Source organism: Camelus dromedarius, chromosome 17 (assembly GCF_036321535.1).
Source record: "Camelus dromedarius isolate mCamDro1 chromosome 17, mCamDro1.pat, whole genome shotgun sequence".
NCBI lineage: Eukaryota > Metazoa > Chordata > Mammalia > Artiodactyla > Camelidae > Camelus > Camelus dromedarius.
The window spans coordinates 27782088-27806620 of NC_087452.1; the positions used below are offsets into that span (position 1 = coordinate 27782088).

Genomic DNA, 24533 nt, shown 5'->3' on the forward strand with positions numbered 1-24533 from the left:
ACAAGTGTTAAGTCATTTCATCAGCTTCAGTAATAATTTACTTTCCACTTACTTACCTGAAGTGATTATACACAAGCATTTCAAATACATCAATAAATAAATTGTAAATAAGGAAACTATTGAAACAATTTCAGAACTAACCCTTTCCTTCATATTTTTAAAACACTAGTTCCATTTCTCACAGTACCCCTGTGATGAGGAAAGGAATCTCAAAGCAGTGGAGTTGACGTGCAAAGGCAGCAAGACGACTGGAGGGCCTCCTGCAGATTTGAGGTGTTGGTGTGCTTCTCGGCATTTGCTTCATATTTAATTGGAAATGCCAAGTGGGCTCTTTGTTGTTTTTAATAGTTATTATTCTTATTATTTAGTATGAACTTATAATACTAGTGTATATTCATAATTTTTAAACATTTCAACAAAGCAAAATTATAGTCAAAGTTTTATTATCTTGTGTAGTTAATTCCTTCCTTAGGATTCCCTGGACATTTCAGGCTGTGACTTGTAACCCAAAGGAAATGTAGGTGTACAATCCCAGTGAATCACAGCCATTGGGACCGTCACTTCTGATAATTTAGTCAGAGCAAAATGTTTGGCCTCTCAGGTGGAAAATTGATTCTAGTTTAAAGTGGCTATGGGCATGAGTCCTAAGAGAATGAATTCACTTCACGAAGAGGGCCAACCCCCTGCAAAAGCATTTTATTCTGGAAATAAAATGTTTAATCCTTTAAATTTGATGAATATGCAGTGAAGAAAAGAGATCAGGTTTCCAAACAGAGCTAAACCACATGTAAAAAAACAAGGAGAATGTGCCAAACTGTCTTATGATGAAGTATTTATAGTAAAGCTATTAATGGAATGGTCACTGCAGGGGAGTGGAGATCCTAAATATAAACGAAAATTCTGATGTGCTAATCCGTAGCCGTGAAAACTTCAGTGCCGTGCTAAAGGATATAACAAAAGGTAAAAAGTCTTCGGTATGTGATCAAACCTATTGTATGTTAAAACTGAAATGTTCTTTGAAAACCATTGAGATATTGCCTAATAAAATATCTTGGCTTTTACTACCACTATTCCTGTTATATGTTATATTATGAGAGTACATTTATTCCTATAACATATTTATTTTTAGTATTTACTAGCTAAATAAAATGTTATTTTCAGCATAGTACTCACTGTGTGTAGGAAAGATGTTCTTTTGAGTGAGTGCTACAATCACTGAGAAAAACTCATAAGCCAAGTTTAAAATAGATCAATATGAACATTTTCATAGTTACAATGGCACTGACCTAAGTTTTGTGTGACAGGTTGTGTTTCCTGAATAAGCTTTAAGTAAATGGCTACTCATGGAAACTTTGATTTATGTTGAATCTGTGGCAGTTCAGAAAACTGTTTTGCATTTGAAAAATTTTTAATGAATGTATTGTTTTCTAAATGTTTGCATTTTTTCATTTATCAATCCTTTTAATTTTTTAGTTTTCCGATCTTCATTTATAATTTTAAGCAGTTGATAATCTGTTTTCACAACTGGGAAAATATTTTTAATTCATTTTGACTTCAGAGTAAATCTGTCTGCGTTTCACATGGATAATTACACCAGTGATGAAGATGTAGACAATGACTTTGACACCCAGCTAATCATTCAACAGAGTTTACAGGATATTCACAAGCCAGGAACTATACAGCAGGCACCTGATGATGAGAGGTAATGACATCTCACTGGCAAAGTAGTATAAGTATTCAACGGCTGAGACTTGTCCTAAGCACAACTCTAGTGTTATGACAAAAAACAGAAGAGAGGGTCAGAATCCAAGGAGCTGTCACTTAAATATCTATGAGACTTGATGCCTGCCCAGACAGGAGAAATTTCAAAATAATTCAGAATTTAAGTAGGCATTAAAGAAAATAGTTGGAGGTTAGTAGCAAATACTGGTGAGGAGATGCAGACTGGAAATCAGAAAGAAGAAATACATGAGGATATGAAGGGCTAGAGAACTCTAATGCATCTTGTCTTTGGGGAGATACAGAAATGCATAAATCCAACCCAGACGCAAAGTTATCTTAAACCTTAGTGGGGTGGTTGGGGTGGGGTAATGTCTTTAATCTAGTCAAGTCAAAAAGAGTAATTATTGTAAACTTAAACCCAGAAGATACTAACCCCTTCCGAAGGGTGTGGATTCAGAGTTCTAGTATGACAACACTAGGAGAGGCCTCCACGGATCCCTTGAGAATCACCCAGGATTTGGGCTATCTACAGCCAAGCACATCGAGTCAAATGCTGTCTGTGATCAGCGACTTCAGGTCTTTGAGTAGTTGCTGTTGTTTTTCAGGGGTAATAAAACCGTTTGCTTTTGATGGTGACCTCTGGAGGTAAAATGGGATAAACGTGTTTTAACCCCAAGAGATTTTATAATTAAATTTAGAGATGTTGAAGTATATCAAATCTACAGTATTTTTTTTTAAAGTAACAAACTCATGGAGTGATCACTGTGTGCAACACTATTTGAGCATTTCATAAATATTAACTCATTTAAATTCTAATTCTCATTACTTCTGTATGTGTTAAGAACTATTATCATCCCCATTTGGGGGGTGGTGTTCATCCTTGGTTAAATACTATTATTGCCTTTATCTTTTCTTACTGTTTTATATCAAATGCCTTCATTTTTCCTCGGTTTTGGAATTACATACATTTTCTTTCTCTATGCAGCTTTTTGAGCACTGACTATAAGAAGATAGTTGAAATAATAGAGACAGTTAAGTACTCTTTCCTATTCTCTCCCCTTCAACTTGTGCTAAGATGTGATGGTGACAACTGGCAGCATTTCCCCTTTAAGTTCAGGAAGCCTAGAAGCAGACTCTCCCAAATGCAGAGCACTGTGGGGTCCACAGCTGATTGTCAAGAGTCTGATGTGGCCTTTCCTGGGAGAAACTACTTCAGCACAACTTAGCAAAATCTCCTGGGCTCCTCGGTGGACAGAGCTGTTTTCCTGTATGTAACAGGATAATGGGTATTCACAGGCCTAGGTGGTATGAAATCCTAAATGAAGGGCCTTACTGCTTGTTTGTCCCATGCCATTGAAAAGAGTTCTGCTGTCTTATGCACCGACATTAATGGTGGAATTCAGAAGCAGCATGGGCTGCCTCATATATGTGCCAAACGTGAATATGTTCTCATTTGACTTGTCAATAGGTAAGGAAGATGCACTGTCACGCTTGACCAAGTACCGTTCTGCTTTTGATGAAGCAGACGAGATAGGCTGGCTTCCCCTGCATAAGGCTGCAGTGCAATTAAATAAGAACATTTTGGAAATAACCCTGAATGGTAAACTCCCTTTGCAACTCTTCTTGATGGTTCTGAGACAGACATTTAAAAGTTATTTCTGTATCTTAATCTGTGTGGTCTAATGTGTTTATTTCAGCTTCAAAACCCAGTGTGTGGGAGCAAACCACCCACAATGGTGAAACACCACTTTTTTTGGCTGTCAGCAAATGCCTCTTAGAAAATGTCGCTTTTCTTCTTCTCAATGGTTGCAGTCCAAATGTCAAGAATTTCGAAGGCAATTCTCCTCTTCTCACAGGTAAATTAACACTTTGGCTCTGGAGAACAATGTGTCGCTCTGAGTCTCCTCCAGGCCCACAGGTTTCAAAGGCAGCTTTTGTGCATGGTTGCAGCATGGTCACTCTGGTCCCAAATGATCACACATGGGTACTTGACCCCCAAGAAGCTGTATATAGGCTGGCCTGTGAGGTGGCCTGAGGCAAAGTCTCTGCCCAGTTGGGAGCTGATCATTCTACATGGTACGTCAGTTGAACCAGTTAACTCTGGTATAAGAAATACAGGACGGAAGCAGAGTAGGTCAGGTAAAGATGGCAGATTCAATACAAATGACTAATTTTGATCCCTCCCGAGTCTTCCGGATAATTACAGTTCGTTAAGTGTTTTAAGGGGGTAAGGTACAAAAGAAAGGGAAGAACAAGAGAGGAGGCAACAGGCAACATGATTTTTTAAAACTGGAAGAGTAGATGAATGAGTAGTAAGTGACAAGAAAGTCAAATCTTAAATTGGAGTGGGGACAGTCAAAAACCAGTACAGTTACATCAAAAGGCCTGGAAATTGTTGACTGTGGTTACCTCATGGAGCATAGATGATGGACAGGCAGCTAAAATAGGAGGATTGGTTAAAAACTATTGTGAAACAAGTAGTCAGATACCTAGATCACTTCTCCCAATCTACCCCACTGGCACAGACTCCTCCCCAACCCTCGCAGAAGTCTAGAGGTTTACTCTCTGAATAGTGTAAGCAGAGGCTCTCTGAACTGGGCATTGTTAGGCTAAGGCAGGAGTACTGGACTGAAAACACTGGAGGAATTAAGCAAACAGGCTAAGATCTCCCAGCTCTCCTCCTCCACCAGATTTCTAGAAAGCTGGCCCCTAGAACTTCGCCCTCCAAGAGGACGCTTCTCTGGAGAATTTGATTAGCTCATGAAGAAAGACCTAAAGTGGAATTAGGGGTTCCCCAACAAATGGCCCAGGCATATCACCCTACAGTTAAGACCACAGTCAATGTTTAGAATTTCCAGTCAGCTTTTAGTCTCCAGCTCTTAATCATGAGCAAGATATTCAAGGACTATCTGAGGAAAGTCTTCAACAGAAAGAGATGTGATAAGAGATAAGAAAGAGATAAGAGGAAACAGATTATTTAGGGAAAAGAAAATGTAGGGGGAAATTATCATTAATTTTCTCAGAGAAATTAATGAAAATATAACAGGATACTACCAAAAATTTTGAAAACTGGAACAACAACAACAACAAAAAACTCTTGAAAACTAAAAATACAATGTCAGGAAAAAAAACCTCAAATGCTGGGAGATAAAGTTGGGAAAGCTTTCAGAAGAACAAGATAAAAAGTGAAAAGTAAGAAAGAAGAAGAAATAAGAGAACTCGGATGACAAATGAAGAGGAGCAACACGTGAATAACAGGAACGGTAGAAAGAGGACAGATAAGTCGGAGGCAGTACACCATCAGTGAAGCCAGTCAAGAGAAGTATTTCCTAAAGCAAAGGATATGTGTCTCCAGAATGAAAGAGCACGGTAAATGCCAGCTCAACGAATTAAAAAAGACCCAACACCCTTGGCACTTTATATTTCTAGTCTTAGAGCAATTATAGCAGTTTCTATGGCTGTGCCATAGAATGGCACGTTATAAATGGTTATGAGCAGAATTCATACCGATTCAGTGTCCGGCCCCTAGCAAGATTCCTGAAACACAGTTGGTGCCAATAATTAGCGAATGGTTAGGGGGATGGATAAATTAAGATGCTTTAGAATCTTGAAGGACTAAAGATTACCATCCAAATGCGAATTAACAGAATAAGTGCAGAAAAGCCAGTGAGAGAATTTTGGTTAACAAAATATGAGGTTAAAAGTAATTTCCTAATCATTACAGTTTTTGTTTTTCTTCATTTAAAGCAGCTTTAAGCATCTCCAGGACTGTACTGGGTACTTAAATTTCCATTTTCTTGAGAACATAAAGATGATAAGTGAAAATTTCATGTTTATGTTTTTCAGCCACTTAAGCAGCCAGTAGACAATGAATAATTTGGTCATGGCTTCCAGGAAAGCAAATAGCCTACTGATGTAAAACACTATTAATATTATTTGCTATATGCCTCATTTTACAATCCGTTTCCTAGACACAAATTGCTGGCATGTGGCGGGTAGGTTGGAAGAGCTCTTTAAGAAGGGAAACTAGCTGCTCTGATACTCTAGCCTTATTTTTCTATTGAACATAATGTCCACCTCGCCTCTAATTTCCCAGCCGTTCTACATGACTCCTACAACACGGCCGCCTTGCTGATCAGCCATGGAGCAGACGTCAATCTGCGGTGTGCCAACGAGAGGACGGCCCTCCATGAAGCAGCCAAACTGGGCAGACGGGACATAGTGCAGCTACTGCTGGCTTCTGGGGCACACCCTGACCCACGGAGCTCCTACGGATTCACTCCTCTTGCTCTTGCTGCCCAAAGCGGACACACTGAAATCATGGAACTATTACTGAAGAAAGGCAAGATTTTCTGTACAGTCAGCACACTACTAAGGGGTAACACGACCCAAGCATTCTCCTCTTTATGGAGAACTTCAAAGTAATAGAAGTTAACATTTTATTTAAGTTTCATTTAATGTTAAAATTTATGTTTATATTAGCTACTGAAAAGCCTAAAATTGGATTGGTATTTCTCATTTGGTGTGAAGTAATTTCCCTAAAATTACTAGGATGCAGGTTACTCTTTTACTTATTGTTCCCTGACCATGCTAAGAGGATGGTTGCTTTTGGTTTAACTTTTTTTGTGTTGTTGCCCTAGATTCATATGATGAAAGACCCCACAACATCCCCTATATGTTGTTTCTGCTTAAGCTAAGTTAGGAGGCAATCCAGTCTGCTTTCAGATGAATTAAGTTGTTAGGAAATTCTTCCTGATTTCTTCCCCTTGAGTCCAGTTCTCCCCTCTAGTAATAACCAAAACTCTGAGAGAAGGGGATGGTTTTTTCACCAGAAGAGCTTTATTAGGTAGCACGGGGACACAGTTCAACAGGATTGTTAGCACTATCTAACATAAGTGTGTGATGAGATAGGTGAGCTTTTTCACGCTGGTCTGGAAATAAAACCACCTTCTATAAAATTCTTCCTTGTGGAAGTTTTAAGTTCTAAACAGATAACTTATAAAATTACTCTGAAAGCCAACCTACTTATAACTTAAGAGACTGCTTACATCATTTTTTCTCTCCACCTAGATTATAAGCTACTTGAGAGCAGGAAGTACATATTTCTTTGATTCCTAGTGCTTTGCTAAATAGCTGCACAATACTTGCTTTTTATGGTAGTGGTGATATATTTTTAAGAATGCTTAAGCGTTACAGTGGAAAAGATTCTTTGCATAACGTGACTCTTTCTCCTCCTAGGAGCTAATGCTCTTGGTCAGGCCTCTGATTCTTCTTCCATCTTACTTGAAGCTGCTAGTGGAGGAAATCCAGACTCTGTGACTCTCTTGCTAGAGTATGGAGCTGATGCCAACATCCCTAAGAATTCAGGCCACCTGCCCATTCACGTGGCAGCTGACAGAGGCCACTTACTGTAAGCTCAACTACATTATTGCAAATAATAGAAATAGTAACAACTATAAGGGGGTTTGGAGCAGTTTCTGGGAACTTTATATTCTTCATTTCTGATCCTACAACTCCAATACCCCTTTTAAAGATGAGAAACTCTTGACCAACTAGAAAATGATAAAGTCAGGCTTCCTCTGTAGCTACTGAAGAGACAAAACTATTTTATTATCGGGTCCTTTGGCAATATGGGGATCCTCAGGTCTCACTGACTGGGATAACTCTGAGTTTTATATCTAGACCTTAGAGCCATTTAACTTTATTTGGTATCTGAGCTTTTGCTTGCAGGAATTATGATGTTCTTTTGGTTGGGAGGAGGTATCTAGATACCACCTGATACTAATACCATCCAGTGCTAGCATAAAACAGTCATAAACTGATTAATGCTGCATCCTAACAAGAACTATTTCTTAATGCACTTTGAAATTCTTTCTCAGAGCCCTAAAGATTTTGGTTCCAGTTACGGATTTTGCTGCCATTAAGCGGAGTGGCATCAGTCCAGTTCACTGTGCAGCAGCAGGAGCACACCCCAAATGCCTGGAACTCCTCATCCAGGCTGGGTTTGATGTAAATTTCATGCTAGATCAGAGAATTCGCAAACACTATGATGACCACAGGAAGTCAGCTTTGTATTTTGCTGTATCAAATGGTGACATCTCTTCAGTTAAGCTGCTTCTGAATGCCGGAGCTCTGCCTAATCAAGACCCCGTTAACTGCCTCCAGATAGCCCTAAGGATGGGCAACTATGAGTTGATAAGTCTGCTGCTACGGCACGGGGCCAACGTCAATTATTTCTGCAGAGTCAACCCCTTACATTTCCCATCAGCACTGCAATACACACTGAAAGATGAAGTCATGCTCAGGATGCTGTTGAATTATGGGTATGACACAGAGCGATGCTTTGATTGTTCTCATGGAGACAAAGCTCATCCTTTACGTACTTTTGAAGGCTGGACATCTACAGTTATCAAAGATACTATGGTAAGTGCACAGTATTAGCTGTGTCACCCTACATAGTTATTATCAGTGGCCCTGAACTAGGGCAATAGATAAAACTCCATCCTCTCCAGAAGCTCAGGGTTGGAAACATTTTAATATGATAAATATTTGATAAAATAAATATGGTAGTCGAAAGATGTAAAAGATACAGAAACAGTTCAGAGGAAAAAGTGATTTAACTCTTGCCTATAGGGAGTTTCACAAATGAACAAGGTTTTGAAAAATGAATGCAGTCTTATATACGTTATGCCTTTTTCTTTGAATAAGTGAGTTATTTAGCTAAAATGCTTCTGGGTTCCTGACATCTGTACCCCTAGGGTTTTGGCTGTCTGTATTAGCATTAACATTTGATTGATGGTTTTCTTTGGTCACCTTTTTTTTTAACATTTTTTATTGATTTATAATCATTTTACAATGTTGTGTCAAATTCCAGTGTTCAGCACAATTTTTCAGTCATTCATGGATATATACACACTGTCACATTTTTTTCTGTGAGTTATCATAACATTTTGTGTATATTTCCCTGTGCTATACATCTTTGGTCACCTTTTGATGAAAAAATAATCACGATATAGTTGACCACTCCCTCCTTGAGGCGTTTTTCTCTTGGCTTTCATCATAATCCCTATCCACCATCCCAGGTACTCCTGCCCCCTAACTGATCAATCACTTCTATTTTCTCCAACTTGAGCTCTTCCCTTACTTTTCAAATAGCTGCCACCTTTCGTCTCCTTTCAAGTGTTACCTCCTCAGAGAGGCCCTTCCATTATCTAAGGTAGTTCCATTCCCTAATCATTCTCTTATAATGCTGTTCACTTCTTTTATAGTACTTGTCAGTTTCTGAAATTGTTAATATTTTGCTGATTATGTGTCTCCCCCACGAATACCTGAATGTAAGCTGTTGTTCACCACTTTCCTCAGCTTACACATCTGTGCTTAGCACACAGTAGATGCACTATAAATACTTGAATTCATATTACTGAAATCTGAATATAGAAATTAAATGATGGAGAAAGTACTTCAATTGGTACTTTCAGTACCAATTCTGAAAAGTGAAAGGCAAATATTATTTTAACAGTGCATATTACTTTTAGGTTGATTCATGTAGGACTTGACATTTTGGCATATTATCATCTTGTATTATTTCTTGACTTTTCATATACTGTTACTTTCCTCCTTACATAGGCACCTTGTCTAAGGACATGGAAATTACTTAAAGCCAGAAACTATCATATCCTGGGGGGAGCAGGTTATGAATGATAGAAAACCCAAAATAAGAGTGGCTTTAATAAAATGGCTTATTCCCCTCTTCTGTAAATAAAGGCCAGAGGAAACAGCCTTCTAATTGGACAGTTCCATGATTCACAGGAGAAACTCACACCCACATTCCAGCCAGCAGGAAGGCAGGCAGGAGGAAGCAGCACACACCTTGCACTTCTTTAAGGGCATTCTGGGAGTTGCTCACACTTCCATCTCATTGGCTAGAACTTACTCAAGTGGTCACACCTAGGTGCAAGTGAAGCTGGAAAGGTAATCTTTATTCCAGACAGCCATGTGGGCAATCAAAGGGGATAACAGGTATTATGTAACAATCTTTTTCACACCCTCATTATAGCTTACAAAGTTTGGAAGACATAGTAGTGAGTATTTTCCCAAATGTTAGAGCTAAGAAATGTTTTCTTGTTCAACATCTTAAGTTTATAACTGAGGAACTTGAGACCTTGGTTCCTAACTCTGAGCTTAGTGCTCTTTTGATTACTATATTAAACCAGAGATACTTAGTTTTCCATTTAATTTCACAATTCTGATCTTCTTCCTCAGTTCTGTGAAGTAATAACTCTGTCGTGGCTGCAGCATCTCTCTGGAAAGGTTGTTCGAGTGATGCTTGATTACGTTGATCAAGTTCGGATCTGTTCAAAGTTGAAAGCTGTGCTCCAAAAACAGGGACTCTGGTCAGAAATCCATTTTATCTTGAGTGAGTATCTTCTTTTCTTGAAGATTCTTACCAAAAAATACAAATTGAACTCTTGTAGACTTCTCTTCTCTTTGGTTAAAAGCTTGACCTAAAGAAACCAAGAAAAATACTATTCCTATCTAAAAAATGTTACTGTGTATAACTACACTTAATTTCTACTTACTTATTACCATTTCCCAATAGATAAAATCTATTAGGTAATTATTTATTATATAGGTAATACTTTTTTCCTACTATGGAACACCGTAGACGTAGGAATTAAAAACTATGAGATGGCAATAAAAACAGGGATGAGAAAAAGCTAAAATCTCAAGGTGGTAGAGGGTATTAAATGACCCTTCGAATCCGTTCTAGCACGTAGGTCAAATTAAACATTTCTTTCATCTAATTTCCCCACAGGTGGTGATCTTTCGTTTTTAGCCTGACCTTGAGGGGCAGGACAGGGGTTAATATACATGTAGATTTAAGAACCCTAGTTTTCACAGGCCAGACCCACAACTGATGCTTGTCTTTGGACTCTAACTTGACATGGCTCTGAAACCGTATCTACAAGATACGCAATAAGAAGTGAAAAGCTATTTCCCAATGAACTTTTCCATTTAGTAACAGCAAATAAAAATCTTGGTAGCTTAGGTATAAAATACATTTGCTAATATCACTAAGAAATGAAGCACTTCTTTCTTCTTTTGGATAATGTGACTATTTTTCATTTTAGCAAACCCTCGATCCCTGAAACATCTGTGCCGCCTAAAGATCCGGAAGTGCATGGGACGTTTACACTTGCGCTGCCCTGTCTTCATGTCATTTCTTCCACTGCCCAATCGTCTGAAAGCGTATGTCCTTTACAAAGAATATGATCTTTATGAACAAGGAATTTTCACGGAACCTCGTAATCAAACTATTCAGGATGAAAAGGTATAATTCTGCAGCTTTATTTCTTAAAATTTGACTTGTTACATGATTCATATTTCTCACTTTATCTAGCAACTAAGATCTCAATGCAGTCTATGTTCTTTAAAAAGTCACTCTGAACATAGTCTCTCAATAGATGCTAGCATTCTGAAAGGCAGCTTTATGAAAATAAAACCCAAACAGTAAAAATTTCAATTAACTGAAATATATCAGTTCTGTTATTGATCTTAATTAAATGTATGAATTCAACATTTCTACATGCTCAAAATTATATGCCACTCTGATAAATTCAAGATAATTCTTAACAGTAATTATTTTTATAGAGAAGTATATATATAAAATGTCTTACTGATTGCACTGAATAAAATACTGACCCCAGTACATGATCCTAGAAATCAGCTGCTGTGCAAAAGTCCCAAGGCTAGCTTAGTGTCTGTTTACTTGTAGAGTCCAGTACTAAGGTGAAGTAATTCAGTTAATTGAAATAGACCTTCAATTGTAATCTCATCATTAATGGGATATATGTGTTCCTTCTTTCCACAAAACTCTGGCTAAGGTTTACCATTTATTAATGTGATCACTGGAATAAAAACTAGAAGTGTTTTCAAATGGAAGATGGCTTATAATTTATTTACTGAACCTCACCCAGTACTGGACACACAGGAGGGGCTCGCTGATAGAGGCAGTTACAGGATGTTAGTTTAAATTTTCATTTCTGTGTAGTCTATGCTGCATTTAAGTACAGGTTTCTATATGGGAAAGTGAGGAAAGAAATTGAGGAGACATTCATTCAGCCACACCTGTGCCACTATATGACACATCAACAGAGAAACGAGAGGTGGGATGACCACAGGCCCAGTCAGTTACAGTCTTGATGTCTGTATTTTCAATCTTAGCATACTTTTTTTTTTTTTAGCATAATATAGTCCTTCTTAAGGAAACAGAAGTTATGTGATTTCTTTCTGATGTAGGGATTAATGGCTACATAGACTTTCAGTAAGCACAGACTTAAAATTACTCTTAATAGTTTTCACATAAAAAACATGCAAAACTAGCTGGCATGAACAGTTTTTATTTTTTTTAAATCAAATTGTGGTGTCTGTTTATAAGTGAGTGGTGGATTATATGTACGTCAATATACAAATATAGGATGTACATGCACTTAGATAAATTACAGAATGCTGAAGTTAATTTTATCCGCTCCCTGGACCGTCTACAATTGTATACATTTTATAAAATTCAAAACAAATTAAAACAAACTGCCAGTAGAAGATAAGAACCTGGTAAGTGTTGTAGGAAATAATAAAGAGCACATGGAATGAATATGCATTATTATTAAAACTATAGGCTCAGGTGTACACAACAGCCTGGCCCTTTAAATCACAGAAATTACTTTGAATAGGACCAAACATAGCAAGTATACACTATCTGTTAACATGTCTAGGGTAACTGAAAAGTCTCTAGGGTAATTACTGAAAAATCTCTTAATTTTTCTGGGGAAAAAAGTCACTAGTGATGAATTAGTATTACTTCTCAGTAACTGACTTTTCATTTTAGCTATTATGAAATTGCAGTGGGGTTAGATGTGTAATAACTGTCATAACAAACTAAGAAAGTCCAATTGTTTTATAAGCATCATTTGAAATTACTTGGAGAAATAATTCACAGTATATATCAAATATTTCATACAAAAAAGATTATACAAAAATCATGGACTTTTTATTATACATTAAAAATCTCCTAACAGCATATTTCCTGAAGCCTTGTCAGGAATACCAATTTTGACAAAATGAAAAAATAAGTTCTCCACTCCACATGTATACCACCATTACATAAAATTGAGTTCTTCAAATCCAATTTTAAAGGGAAATGTAGCATAATTTTTAATTGTATATGCATGATTAATACAGTATCAGTGAAATAAGAATTAACCAATTCACTTACATTACAAAATCACCAAATATACAAAGCGGTTCTGCACATTAGCTATTAACTTAATCCCCAGTTCTCTTATTAACCTAAGTAAATTACATATGAGTACAGCCACGAGAGATTAATTAAAAAGTATAATATAGTTCCAGTTTCAAATTTTTATGTATTACTAACTAATGTGGAAGAAAAAAACCTCATGAACGAAGAGTAAGCCAAACTTGCTAAAAATAAAAGCAAAGGATTGCTTGCTACAATCAGTCTGTTTGAATATTTAAAGTAGTTTGAGTGCTAGGACATTGTTATCAAAACCAATGTTAATAGTTTCACTTTATTAATTTGGTGGCAGGTTTTGCAAAACACAGGCTCTTAGGGTCAGTCAGTATGTATAATAAGATTGAAATCATAAATACTTGCAGTTCCTATATATAACTCAAAATTAACTCAGATGCCTTTACCGCATAAGATTATATGTTATGTAGGATGTTATGCACACCCTACTATCCTTTTTCCAAGCATAAAAGTACCATAAATTTACTACCCCTAGATTGTGGAGTCTGACAATTCTTCTGAAACTAAACACAAAGTAATCACTGTAGACATGGCAAAAACTCGACTGGCTTTGGAGGACTGTGTTCAAGGGAACAGTTTCAGTCCCTTGTTAGCAAGTTTTCTAAATTTTACAAGGGGGAAGGAATAGTTTCCCATCTACTGACTTCATTACCATGGTTACAAAAGTACTGCTGACACAGGCAGCAAGAGTGCCCAGCAGAATTAGGCAGACTTCATTTCTTTCTTTTTAAAGAATCAGTTTTGTTAATTTCTAAAAACCATTAAGTGTAGGTTTGAATCTGAGAAAGATATTCCAAAATTGAATTCAGTTACTACTAAAGCGTCCAAAAGCTAGACGGGATTTCAAAGGGTAACAAATACCAGCTTTAACGTTATGCAGAAATCCATGGGCGGCTTTCTTTAAACAAAAAGGAGTTTATTAAAGTTGATACCTAAATATCTGCAGGAATGGAGTAAATAGTTCATACAGTTCTACAGTAATGGAGCAGAAGTTGAATCTAAAATTGTTAAACCCGCACATGACTTCTATTTGGCATTGGAATGTGCTTTGGTCCTACCCGTGGATATGACTGTGTTATTATGGAAATTCCTATCAAAACATGACTTAAAAGGAACTACAAGTCTGTCCAGCCTCCCTAGGTCTGCCAGTACACTTAACTTTAGTCTACACTTTGACCCCGAGTACTTGCCAAGGGCAGCACTTCACTACTTCACAAAGCACCAACCAGCCCAGTAAAACTGCTCCTAATGCCGACTACCTTCCTTGCACGGTGGCTAAGAAGTTTCACCTGAACTAAGTAAGGTGACAGCTTAATAGTATGAACAAAAGACTTACGACACAGAAAGCTTACTAATTCTCAAAAACACCTTAAAAGTAGGACCTGCCATGACCAATTAAATGCTGACCAGAGAAAAAATTTCAATTTCTACAAAAGGGAATGATACACAAACTACTGTGAAAGTATTCCCTTTAGTAAGGACAAAACAAATTTTTTCAAAAAGTATTCCATAAATTTCTACTTTTTTACTCTATGTTTTGGTAACATAAGGCTTCAAAATAATGCTTAAGTAATTATTCCCATTTGGCACATGGCTAAAAAAAAATCATGATCCTAAGTATAATTATCTATCTCATTCCTGCAGAAAACTGTACATATTGTGTCAAACAGCAACACTATACTGTTGGGAACTAAAACAAATGCCATTTCTAATTCAGAACTAATAAGAAAAAAAGGTATATCAAATAACAAAAAACTTTTCCCTTGTAAAGTTAGTCTTAGTGGCTAATCTCTTAAATTTTAATGCATATGTAAAATATTTTATTCAATACATTTAACTTGTCCATATATATTTTTACATGTGAAACACAGGAACATAATTTCTATCAGTAATGTTAAAAATCCAAGTAAAGAAAAAAAATCAAGGTTTGACATAGAAGTAAGCAGTAAAGAAATGTCACTTTAACCTTGGCACCAGGCTAAAATCCTCCTGGGTTGACTCTCCTATACCAAGCACTCAATTTCTCTTCAATCTTTCGTGGAAATAGACCTTTTACTCATTGGAAAAGTATAACTATTTACAATAATTAGTGCAAATTATTCTATTCTCATATATTATTTGCCTTCATGGATATAAAGTGGTGATCAGTATTTTATAAAAACATGGAATTATGAAAATACTGTGGGTATCAGTCTGAAATTTAAAAGATTACATTTTTTAAACTAAACTCTGGGAATATCTACTTTAAGCAGGAAACATAATTGTTACAGAACGTCTTTCGAAATGCTGCTTGATCTTCAATAAAAATTATTTCACGCAATGCAGAAAATACAATGTATTTATCCTGTAACAATATCTTTACATGTTAAGTGCTAGTCTAAAACGTATTTGAACAACAAAAAATCCCTTTTAATAAATTCCAAAATCTTATTTTAACCATTACTGCTCTGCAGCAATAATTCAAGTCCCAACCTGAGAACTAAAAACGTAATAAAATGCCAAGGGCTGTATCCATCTTGAACGGAAGACACTTAAGCTTCTCTCCCACTGGCATCAGGTGTAGTACATCAGAGAAGGGTGAGCAATCAAGGAAGTACCCTGAAATCAACAGTACCACCTGCCACAACTTGAAACCTTAAAAGTCTAAAATCTCTGTTCTAATTATTGTGTAAAAGTTCTATTGCACATTTTATATTGTTAAAATACTTGCAAACTTGTATAATTCTCTGTATAAGGATTTTGAACCTATTCAGTCAAAAAGCTTCCTCAATGCCAGCAAAATGTTCCTAATGAAAGAGAGGGAGCATATCCATGACTATCTGAAGCTGAAGATTAAATGATCTCTTATGGTCCTAGACAATTACAATGCAAGGTAACAAGTTCACAATTTGAAGGAAAAAAAGGCTTGAGCAACTGTAATTCCTAAGGTTTCTTTCAGACATGTGGAATTTGAATTTACTGCATAGTATATTACTTTTAAGGAAAAAAAAATCAATGCAAACCTAAGTTATCAAGGTCAATCTTAGTTTAAAAAATGAAGTTAAAACTACCAATCAAATATAAACTTTAGTCTCCTCCTTAATATTTCAACATCGCTGTTACCTTGTGCCATTTTCATCACAGAAACTGTCAGTAAATTCCAAAGGGGTAAATATCAACCAAAAAAGCAGGGATAAGTTTATGCTTCTGACTCTCTCTTCTTTCCTTCTTCTCCCAAATCACTCTCTTCTGACTGGCTACTGCTAAGGACAACAAACTGCCCCTCACTACTGGCTTGGTTTGGTCTACTGGAAGCAGCTATCAACCGACTTTGTTCTTCTAAGTCCTAGTGGAAAAAAAAAAAGAAATTTAAAATTAATTGTAATCAAATGGAAAACTATGCAGTTAAAATATACAATTGAGATCCACTTCAGTCCTTCTGTCATAAATATGTATGCATAATCTGGCAACTGACTGAAAAGAAAGGCTACACACAACCAATGGAACACCAAAGTGAATTCTGATGACATTCTAGAAATCCTATAAAAGCCATCATTTCCCTCCTCTCCATTTTTATGGCTAATAACTGACATTCAGGCCATCATATCTCACTCGAAACTATAGTAAAAGGCTCATAATAATCACTCCACATTCCCTCTCTCTCCCCTTTCCAGCCCTTTTCTCCATCTTTGTCCAATTTATCTTGTCTTCCTTCAGCCTAACCTATCACGTAAGCCTTGGCTTCAGTGTCATCTTTGTCACTTCCCTCTCCTTTTGTCCCTACATCCAATCCATTGCCAATTCTTACTGGTCTGTTCTCCTTAAGTATCCCCCAGTTATCTCCTCTTTTCCATTGCTACTACCACTGTCACAACCCATAACTGGCTCTTAAAATCTCATGGATCACCTATTTAATGCATTTTCCAGATTTTGCTCTGAAATTTGTCTACCTTAAAATTATCTTGTTGGATGGACAATGATTTAACACTCTTGGTAACATCTTATACACACACACACACACACACACACACACACACATATTATTAAGGCCAGTATGGCTTTCAATAATGGGAGTTAAGCATGTGTGTGTATGTATATATATCTCCTCTTAAGAGACCTGCTTTGACAGACAACCTTCCAAACTTCACTGTAATGTGGAAATATGAAAGTTGTAGTATGTTTGCTAAACAGCAAGTCACACTACATGTCAATATAACTATAATGTAAACATCACATCAAAAGACAGACATCACCCTTTTCTGCTATGAATCATCTGTGAAGTGGCTGAGCAAGCAGAATTTTCATTTGAAAATTCCAACCTGAAAGTACCAGTGCTGAATTAAGGAAACTTCATAAACATCACATCTAGATAGAGAAGATCTAGACATTAGGACTGCATACCTTTTCAATTTGTTTTTGTTTACTGAGTTCTTTCTGTTGCTTCTCTTTTACTCTCTCTATTTCTTTTTGTTTTTCTGATGCCCTACGATCCTGAAGAACAGATGAATACAACTAATGAATTAAATATGAAATAACTTTAAATTTTAGACTTTTCAATTAATATTACATTTGTAACCTTTTCAAATTATTATCTGCATTTATACAAGAAAGCACACCAAAAATTTATATTCTAACATTAATTTATCCAAGTTCTAAATGCTATATATATATATATATATCAGCAATAGCATTTATTGCTAATCTTGCATTGCAAAATCATTTTTATTTACTTACTAATATGAAAGATCTTAAATTCCTTAACATTCTTGGATAAATAAGTGTCTTGAATTCTTACCAGTTCCGCATGCAAAGCTATCTGTTTTGCCAGTCCAACAGAATCACAAATCTAAAAGGGGAAAAAGTAAGAAAAACTCAGGCAGTTCTTACAACAAAGTAGTAATTTCAAGTATCCAAATGGCTGATGTAACTAGTTTTATAATTCATTATAATACACTGCTTCAAACAAAAGCTGATTTAAGAATGTCCCAGCCCCCAAACCAAGGCTTTGTATATTTTCTTCAGTGTCTATGAGCTCCCACTGCTGGCTCTCACCTCTTTCAAGTACCCACTTCCTATTATCTCAAATTCATTAGTGAGATAGTAGGATTGTGAGGAATGAAGCAAGAAGTGCTTGCTGTTGCTCTAAGCTGAAGACATTTGGAAATGGCTGATTATGGGAAGATTCTGCATTCCCAGGATAAGCTAATGAAGCCAGAAGACTGCACCAGCTATCAATGGCCAGGAAGATACAGGTCTGTAGAGTCGGAAGGCCCAACCCATCAGCTCAGCTCTCTTCAGAGCAACACGCTTTGGTCAAGAAACTCAGTTGGACTAAGCAAAGTTTGGGAGTTTTCCCCAGAAATCTTAGTAAAAAATTTGCCTATGATACGTATTTCACAACAGAAACACATTTTGAAAAGCCATGTACCTTTTCACCTTCATTGTTTGATTCAAATATATAGCAGACTGATGACAGGTTACTTTCACTTCTCCCCCCTGATGTCCGAAGAACAAATCCAAAAAGCCTCTTATTTTCCTGGTGTGTAGCATACAAAACTACACTGGGTAAGGGAAACTGCCACAGAAAACATCAGAAGCAAGCATCAGAAGTAACTCATGTACTAAGTAATTAAGTACCATAAACAGAACATTAGAGCCAATTGTTTTTCTTAACAGAATGATAATCCAAAAACAATGTCATATTTGGTTTGGATTACCAACTATATTATTAAATGATTAAACAGAAGCACACACTTGTAGCTATTTCAAAACAGATCACTATAAAATCAATCATGCTGGCCTTTTAATTCCTTAATTTAATTGTTAGTATCTTCAGTGCATTATACATGCTCCCTAGCTAAGTTATCACACCAGACTGCACTGTTTCTTTAAGTTACAGGGTAAGTTCAATTATAACATTTTTAGAGAGGTGGCCATAGACTCAATTATAACAGCCTAAAAACCAGACATAATTCATACTACCATATCTGAACATACAGAATCAGGATTATAATTAAGATGTGTACATGTACAAAGAGACTTAAAATTAAACATAGAACTCACCGTGAGCCTTGTAACTTGTGTCTGTGGATCAATTAACCTGTAATAATAATTAAAAATTGGGGAAACATTTTAATTACCTTAAGATTATGTAAAACATTTTTTCCTACAGTTTTCTGAGGGACAGATTATTACTTACTTTAAACAATCACAAGTGACCAATAAATGTGATTCTGTCATACGAAAGATGTTATGGATGGCCCGGGCAGCTAATATTTGGCGCATTGTTTCATAAACAACATCTGGATTGTCATCTGATTTCACTTCCATAGAACCAAGGAATCGGACAATAAATAACTGATGAAGAATAGAATCTAAAACAGAAGATGCATTATGTAGTTTTAAATTCCACGTTTCTTTTCCTACAGAATAAAATACACTGCCTTCTTTTAGATTTTCCAATGAAAACTTTAACCTAGTAGAAGTATTTAAAAACAACTCTAACTGCAGTGTTCAAGTTGTAGAAAAATTAAGATCTCAAATTCAAATAGCAAAAGGTTATGCTTCAACAACTGGTGGTTCTGAGTAAAAAGAATTCCTGTTACTATTCTTACAGCTTTTCTGTAAGTTTGAAATTATATCAAAATAAATAGCTACTGGAAAAACAAAAAAAAAGTCATGCTCCAGTACCAGAAGAAAACAGCAGCTGTTAGGAAAAGCTCAAAGGATATCTTATACACTGAGAATTTGATTATGAGGTTAAAGTATAACATTCTATAATTTTGTGTGGATAATGAAATCTTAAGTCTGATTAAGGTGTTGCTTTAAGTGTACTATGAGTAAAAAGAGAAAAATGCAGTAAAGATACCATTAAAACAGCGGATAGCAGAATAAATGTAAACAACGAATTCTTCACAGTTTACTGCTCTTGAGAATTTCTAAAATATAAGACTACACTTCTGTTTTACCTTCAGTTTCAGATTTTGTACCTCCTTCAGATTCTCCAAATGGATTTGTACGCCTGAAAAGTATTTTAAAAAATATGAAGCAGTGGTCAGCTACCATGAGCCACATGGAAAGAATCTCAATCACTAAACCCAGAGTTAAAAACTATAAGTCACAAAACCTTGTACATACATTTTTTAAAAGCTCTAAAATACCCCTTCCTGTTAAGGAATACTACCTATGACCAACTTACTTGTGGTAAAGGCCCCTGACCTCACACGAAGTTAATAGGCTGAACTCAAAGTTGCTACATTTTAGAAGATGCAGATGGAGGAGGATATAGCTCAGTGGTAGAGTACGCGCTTAGCATGATCGAGGTCCTGGGTTCAATCCCCAAAACCGCCATTAAAATAAATAAATAAAGCTAACTACTCCCCCTCCCCCTGCCAAAAATAAATAAATAAATAAATAAAAATAGAAGATGCGGATGGATTGGATGTTTAGCCACACACACACACACAAATCAACATCATAATAAACCATGTTGCAAAAATTCTTGAATTTAAATAAACTAGGACAGAATAACGGCTGATTTAGCTTCAATTTTAACTACTTGAGAAAAATACAAAGGGTTTCCTGGGATTGTGAAAAATCTTTCCTTAGGTTCTCTAAGTATGTGTCACAAGTTAACTATGATAATGTGAACATTTCCTAGTTTTAAACCTGAGTTTCTCAAAGCACACATAACAGAATACAGGAAGAAAGGCCACCCATAGATGGAAGCTCCCTCTCTCCTTAGTGTGCTTGGCTTTTGGCACACCCACAGTGAAGGAAAACAAGTACAATTCAAAGTGGGTTTTGTAGGCAGAGAGCTAAGTGATTCTAAATAACACTGGTTTTAAAATAACATGATCCCCCTAAAACATGCCTGACCTATTGTATCAAATTCTAAGTATATTTCTGTGATCAAATGTAAAGTGCCTTTTCTTGGTCACAGCCATGTGTATCCAAATTACTACCTTATCAATTTATTAGGTGTTCAACCTACTTAATAAATGTTTTGCCTAAAGTTACATTTCCTTCATCCACAAAGAAAAATTTTAATTGCTTTGACAAAGATTTCTCATTATATAAACAAAAGGTGATTAATAATTTATAGTATGATATTTTAGTACCTTCCTGGAAATTTCTTATTCTGACATAGGATAATATTTTCTAATAAACCAATAGCACATGTATTACTCTCAAGAATTTTTAAAATACTGTCATGACCTAAAGATAGGACTATCAACTTTCTTTAGTAAAATACCTTAGAAGTAGATCTAATAAGCAATTCAGAATTAAATATTTTTAAAACCAAATTATCTTAACTGATTTAACTGAGGCAGAAAACAAAGAGAGAACCTACATGGTTCTACTCCAACTATCAAAATTATGTTAGGTAGTTAAAAGAAAGTAAAACATAGCTGATACACAAGATACAGAGAGAAGACTCTCAACTGAAGAAACAGAACCGTAAGCCTTACAGAGCACAGACCAGAATTTCTATGATGCTACCACCCACCTGCCTCCCTGGCCAAAGGCCTTTGCCTGGCCAGACTGATCTTCACACACGGGAGAAATGATGTCAAACTGTATTGGAGTGTCTGGAGCAACCAGAGAATCTAGAGAGAGGGCAGCCAAATTTGTGGACTCAGATCCTAGGGATCCTGAACTGCTGGTTCGAGCTGTTGGCGGCCGAGATGGTCTAAGCAGAAGAAAACAAAAAGGCATTGCATTTAATTTTCTCTTTTGGAAACTGAACACCATCTATGAGAAAATAAAATACAATTTTATAAGTCAGTAAAGAGAGTAAGTTTCAATATACACAATCCCAAATCATAGCTACTTAATCAAAAGACTTCTTTCTTTCCAATTACTAAACTCAGAAACATAAATCACTTCAACCTAGAGATAAACACTAGGGAAATTTGGCATCTTTATTTAGCACTCTGGCTGGTAAATTTACCACTCTGAAGACACATTTTCTCGAACTATTTCATACTAATGTAAGTAGCACTGCTAAAATCAAAATGTTCACTAACACTTTCAATAGCCCATATAATTCTTTAAATAACCCCCAGTCTGGTAACTCACCCTGCTGGCCGCAGGCTCTCGTGCCTCTGCTGGAAAGATGGGGAAGGAGTGACAGCTTCCAAAGCTGACTGATTTACTCGCGCAGCAATTTCCTATTTTTTTTTTCAAAAGGACTAATTAGTAAAGCAAGAAAACCAAAAGTTTAAATATAACTGTCTGAATTATCAGAATGTTCTTGAGTCACACTTAAAATGCAAACAAGTGACTAAAGTAGTTCTACATTGTCCTGTCTTAATATTAAGATACATAATTAACTTCACAATATTATACTTGAAGTTTCCTCTTACTTCCTGTAAATCTAGGAGGAAAATCTGATTTTCTTCTACTAATATACATAATAGGAAATATTTTTTCTTTAAATTTTTCGCTGCCAGATTTTTTGGATTACAGGGTGTACTGCTAGCACCTAGTACAGTGCCTAGCATATGGGGACTCTAAATTTTCCAAATAAAGAAATTTAAAAGGGGTAGGCAATAGGCACAAAATATTGAAGTATTATATATGATGCTGATGTTTTCATAATTTTCCAGAATATATTTATGCTCAGAAATATCTATATATTTATTAATTGATAAAGTTATCATGGATATTTTCAGGCCAAATTTGAAAAAAGCTTTCCATAAGCAATATTTTAAAACATTGTTTTATTTAAAACACTAGCTAAGTAAAATAGTATTTACATTAGAAAAAATAATCACAAAACATTCTTTGTACTTCTATGTCTTATAGTTAGCAAAAGTATGAGACAATAGCACAAATTAATCAAAATTTCTTCTCTCATTAATATAGATAAAATAGTTCTGGACAATGAGGAAAATACTAAAACTTAGACTTCTGATAATTGGTAGGAAGCATAATAAGCCTGAATTATTCAAATCCAAACACTGTATTCTCCATGTATTCTCTAGGTATTAACAAGTCATCTAACTTGCATTTTACTTTTTGCTGTTTCCAAATGACATAACAGGAAGGAAAAGCTAGACTGGCAGGAGATCAAGTTACTAAAAGCAAAAGACTCCTCCACTGATTTTCTTAGATGAAATTCCTAAGATTATAAAACTAAAAGAAATTACTAATTTTTGGAGGTGATGAGATTTTGTTTCTTTGATTCAAAACGTTTCCCTAGGCATCTAAATCATACATGTCTTGGCTGATACCTCTAAACCGTTATAACAACAGAACTCTTCTTTTCCAAATTATTCTTCTCTTCATCCAGGCTTAAAACCTAGAAGTCATCTTTAATTTGTCTCCATCCTTTGCATCAGTCAGTTTCTTCATCCTTTACATCAGTCAGTCAGTTACTAACTCTAGTGCAGTCAATTTCTTTTTACCTGTTTCAATGACTCACTCTTCTCTCTTCCCTCAGGTTACCACCCTTTTCAGACCCTCAGTTCATGCCTGAACTATGATAATGGCCTCCTACATGTACCCAGACACTCCTTTCTAATCAACCTACATCAACAACAGTTAGAAGGATGAGGGCTTCCTAGAGAAAATAGCCCTGCTCTGCCTCAACTGAAATCATCAGCCTGCACCATCAACCCTGAACAGCCCTGGGAGGCAGCCGGGTTCACAACCTAGCTGGACTCATCAAGACTGGCAGAGGTCAAATGGCTCCTTTCTTAAACCAAGTCTTCCCCCAACTATACTGCAGTATGGGCCCACTTGATTCCTTCCAGAGTTCTCTGCACCCCTGGGTTCTGTCTGTATGTTTGGACTGCATCTACAGCTGTGCCTACATGGCTGAGCTCATCTGATCTGATACTCTTGCTACTACTCAAAGCGTAACTGGCAAAACTTGAAGTTCAGGCTGCCACACCCCAGACCTACTGAAACATAATATGCATTTTACCAAGATCTGCAGGTGATCTGTATGTACCTTTCAGTTCTACTATTCTCCAGCAAGAACCTTCAATTCTAATTACACAACTTGTTTCATAAACCCATCATTTCCGCATCTGTGCTTTTGTTTTTATTCTCTTATCTGCAACGTCTTATCTTTTCCTCAAAATATGGACAAATCCTACCCAGCTCAGGTTTCTACCGTCTCCACAGAGTTTTCTCTAAAACTGAAGTCCATACTGATTTTAATGTTCTCGAATCTTTAGCTTTTAGTCACCACCATACACTTTCAATTACATGCTGATTTATATGACATGTTAAAGTTTTAGTTTGTCTTCCCACACACATGGGCTCCAGGAGGGCTGAGGCCATGGCTTATTTTTCTTCTGTATCCCCTTAGTCCATGGTGCTCAACACAGTGCTAAATACAAGGTCAATGCTCAGTAAATATTTGTTGGTTGACTAATTTCAGCACCTTTTGAAATAATTTACTGTTCTAGGAAGACCAGATACTCATTCTATACATGATATATTAAAGCTACCCATTCAAGGGCAAATTAAAAGATTACAGAACTTGAGA

The 24533-nt window shown here is 36.2% G+C and overlaps 2 protein-coding genes across 2 annotated transcripts in view; one reads left to right on the top strand and one right to left on the bottom strand.

The window, feature by feature from the left end:
- ASB14 (ankyrin repeat and SOCS box containing 14) lies at positions 1 to 24334 on the top strand. The gene is made up of 11 exons (XM_064496407.1): positions 1 to 273; positions 1559 to 1702; positions 2708 to 2744; positions 3181 to 3322; positions 3420 to 3578; positions 5819 to 6064; positions 6961 to 7132; positions 7602 to 8145; positions 9985 to 10138; positions 10854 to 11053; positions 23478 to 24334. Exons 2-11 carry the CDS (start codon positions 1581 to 1583, stop codon positions 23511 to 23513), a joined length of 1812 nt encoding a protein of 603 aa, XP_064352477.1. The 5' UTR covers positions 1 to 273; positions 1559 to 1580; the 3' UTR covers positions 23514 to 24334.
- The window catches only part of APPL1 (adaptor protein, phosphotyrosine interacting with PH domain and leucine zipper 1), a 34105-nt gene continuing 21678 nt past the window's right edge, over positions 12107 to 24533 (bottom strand). Inside the window, exons 14-22 of the mRNA XM_031470572.2 lie at positions 22112 to 22203; positions 21540 to 21722; positions 19999 to 20051; positions 19230 to 19404; positions 19094 to 19130; positions 18459 to 18605; positions 17826 to 17876; positions 17432 to 17521; positions 12107 to 16376 (exon numbers count right to left, since the gene is read on the bottom strand). Coding sequence (XP_031326432.1) covers positions 16230 to 16376; positions 17432 to 17521; positions 17826 to 17876; positions 18459 to 18605; positions 19094 to 19130; positions 19230 to 19404; positions 19999 to 20051; positions 21540 to 21722; positions 22112 to 22203 — 975 coding nt within the window. The 3' untranslated portion in view covers positions 12107 to 16229. The remainder of the gene's footprint in view (positions 16377 to 17431; positions 17522 to 17825; positions 17877 to 18458; positions 18606 to 19093; positions 19131 to 19229; positions 19405 to 19998; positions 20052 to 21539; positions 21723 to 22111; positions 22204 to 24533) is intronic.

Bases quoted from the DNA above. Each gene is read 5' to 3' on its own strand.
- ASB14 (XM_064496407.1), top strand. From the start codon at position 1,581: ATGGATAATTACACCAGTGATGAAGATGTAGACAATGACTTTGACACC. The intron at 3,579-5,818 runs GTAAATTAACAC...CTAATTTCCCAG, and splicing joins CAATTCTCCTCTTCTCACAG to CCGTTCTACATGACTCCTAC. The intron at 7,133-7,601 runs GTAAGCTCAACT...ATTCTTTCTCAG, and splicing joins GCTGACAGAGGCCACTTACT to AGCCCTAAAGATTTTGGTTC.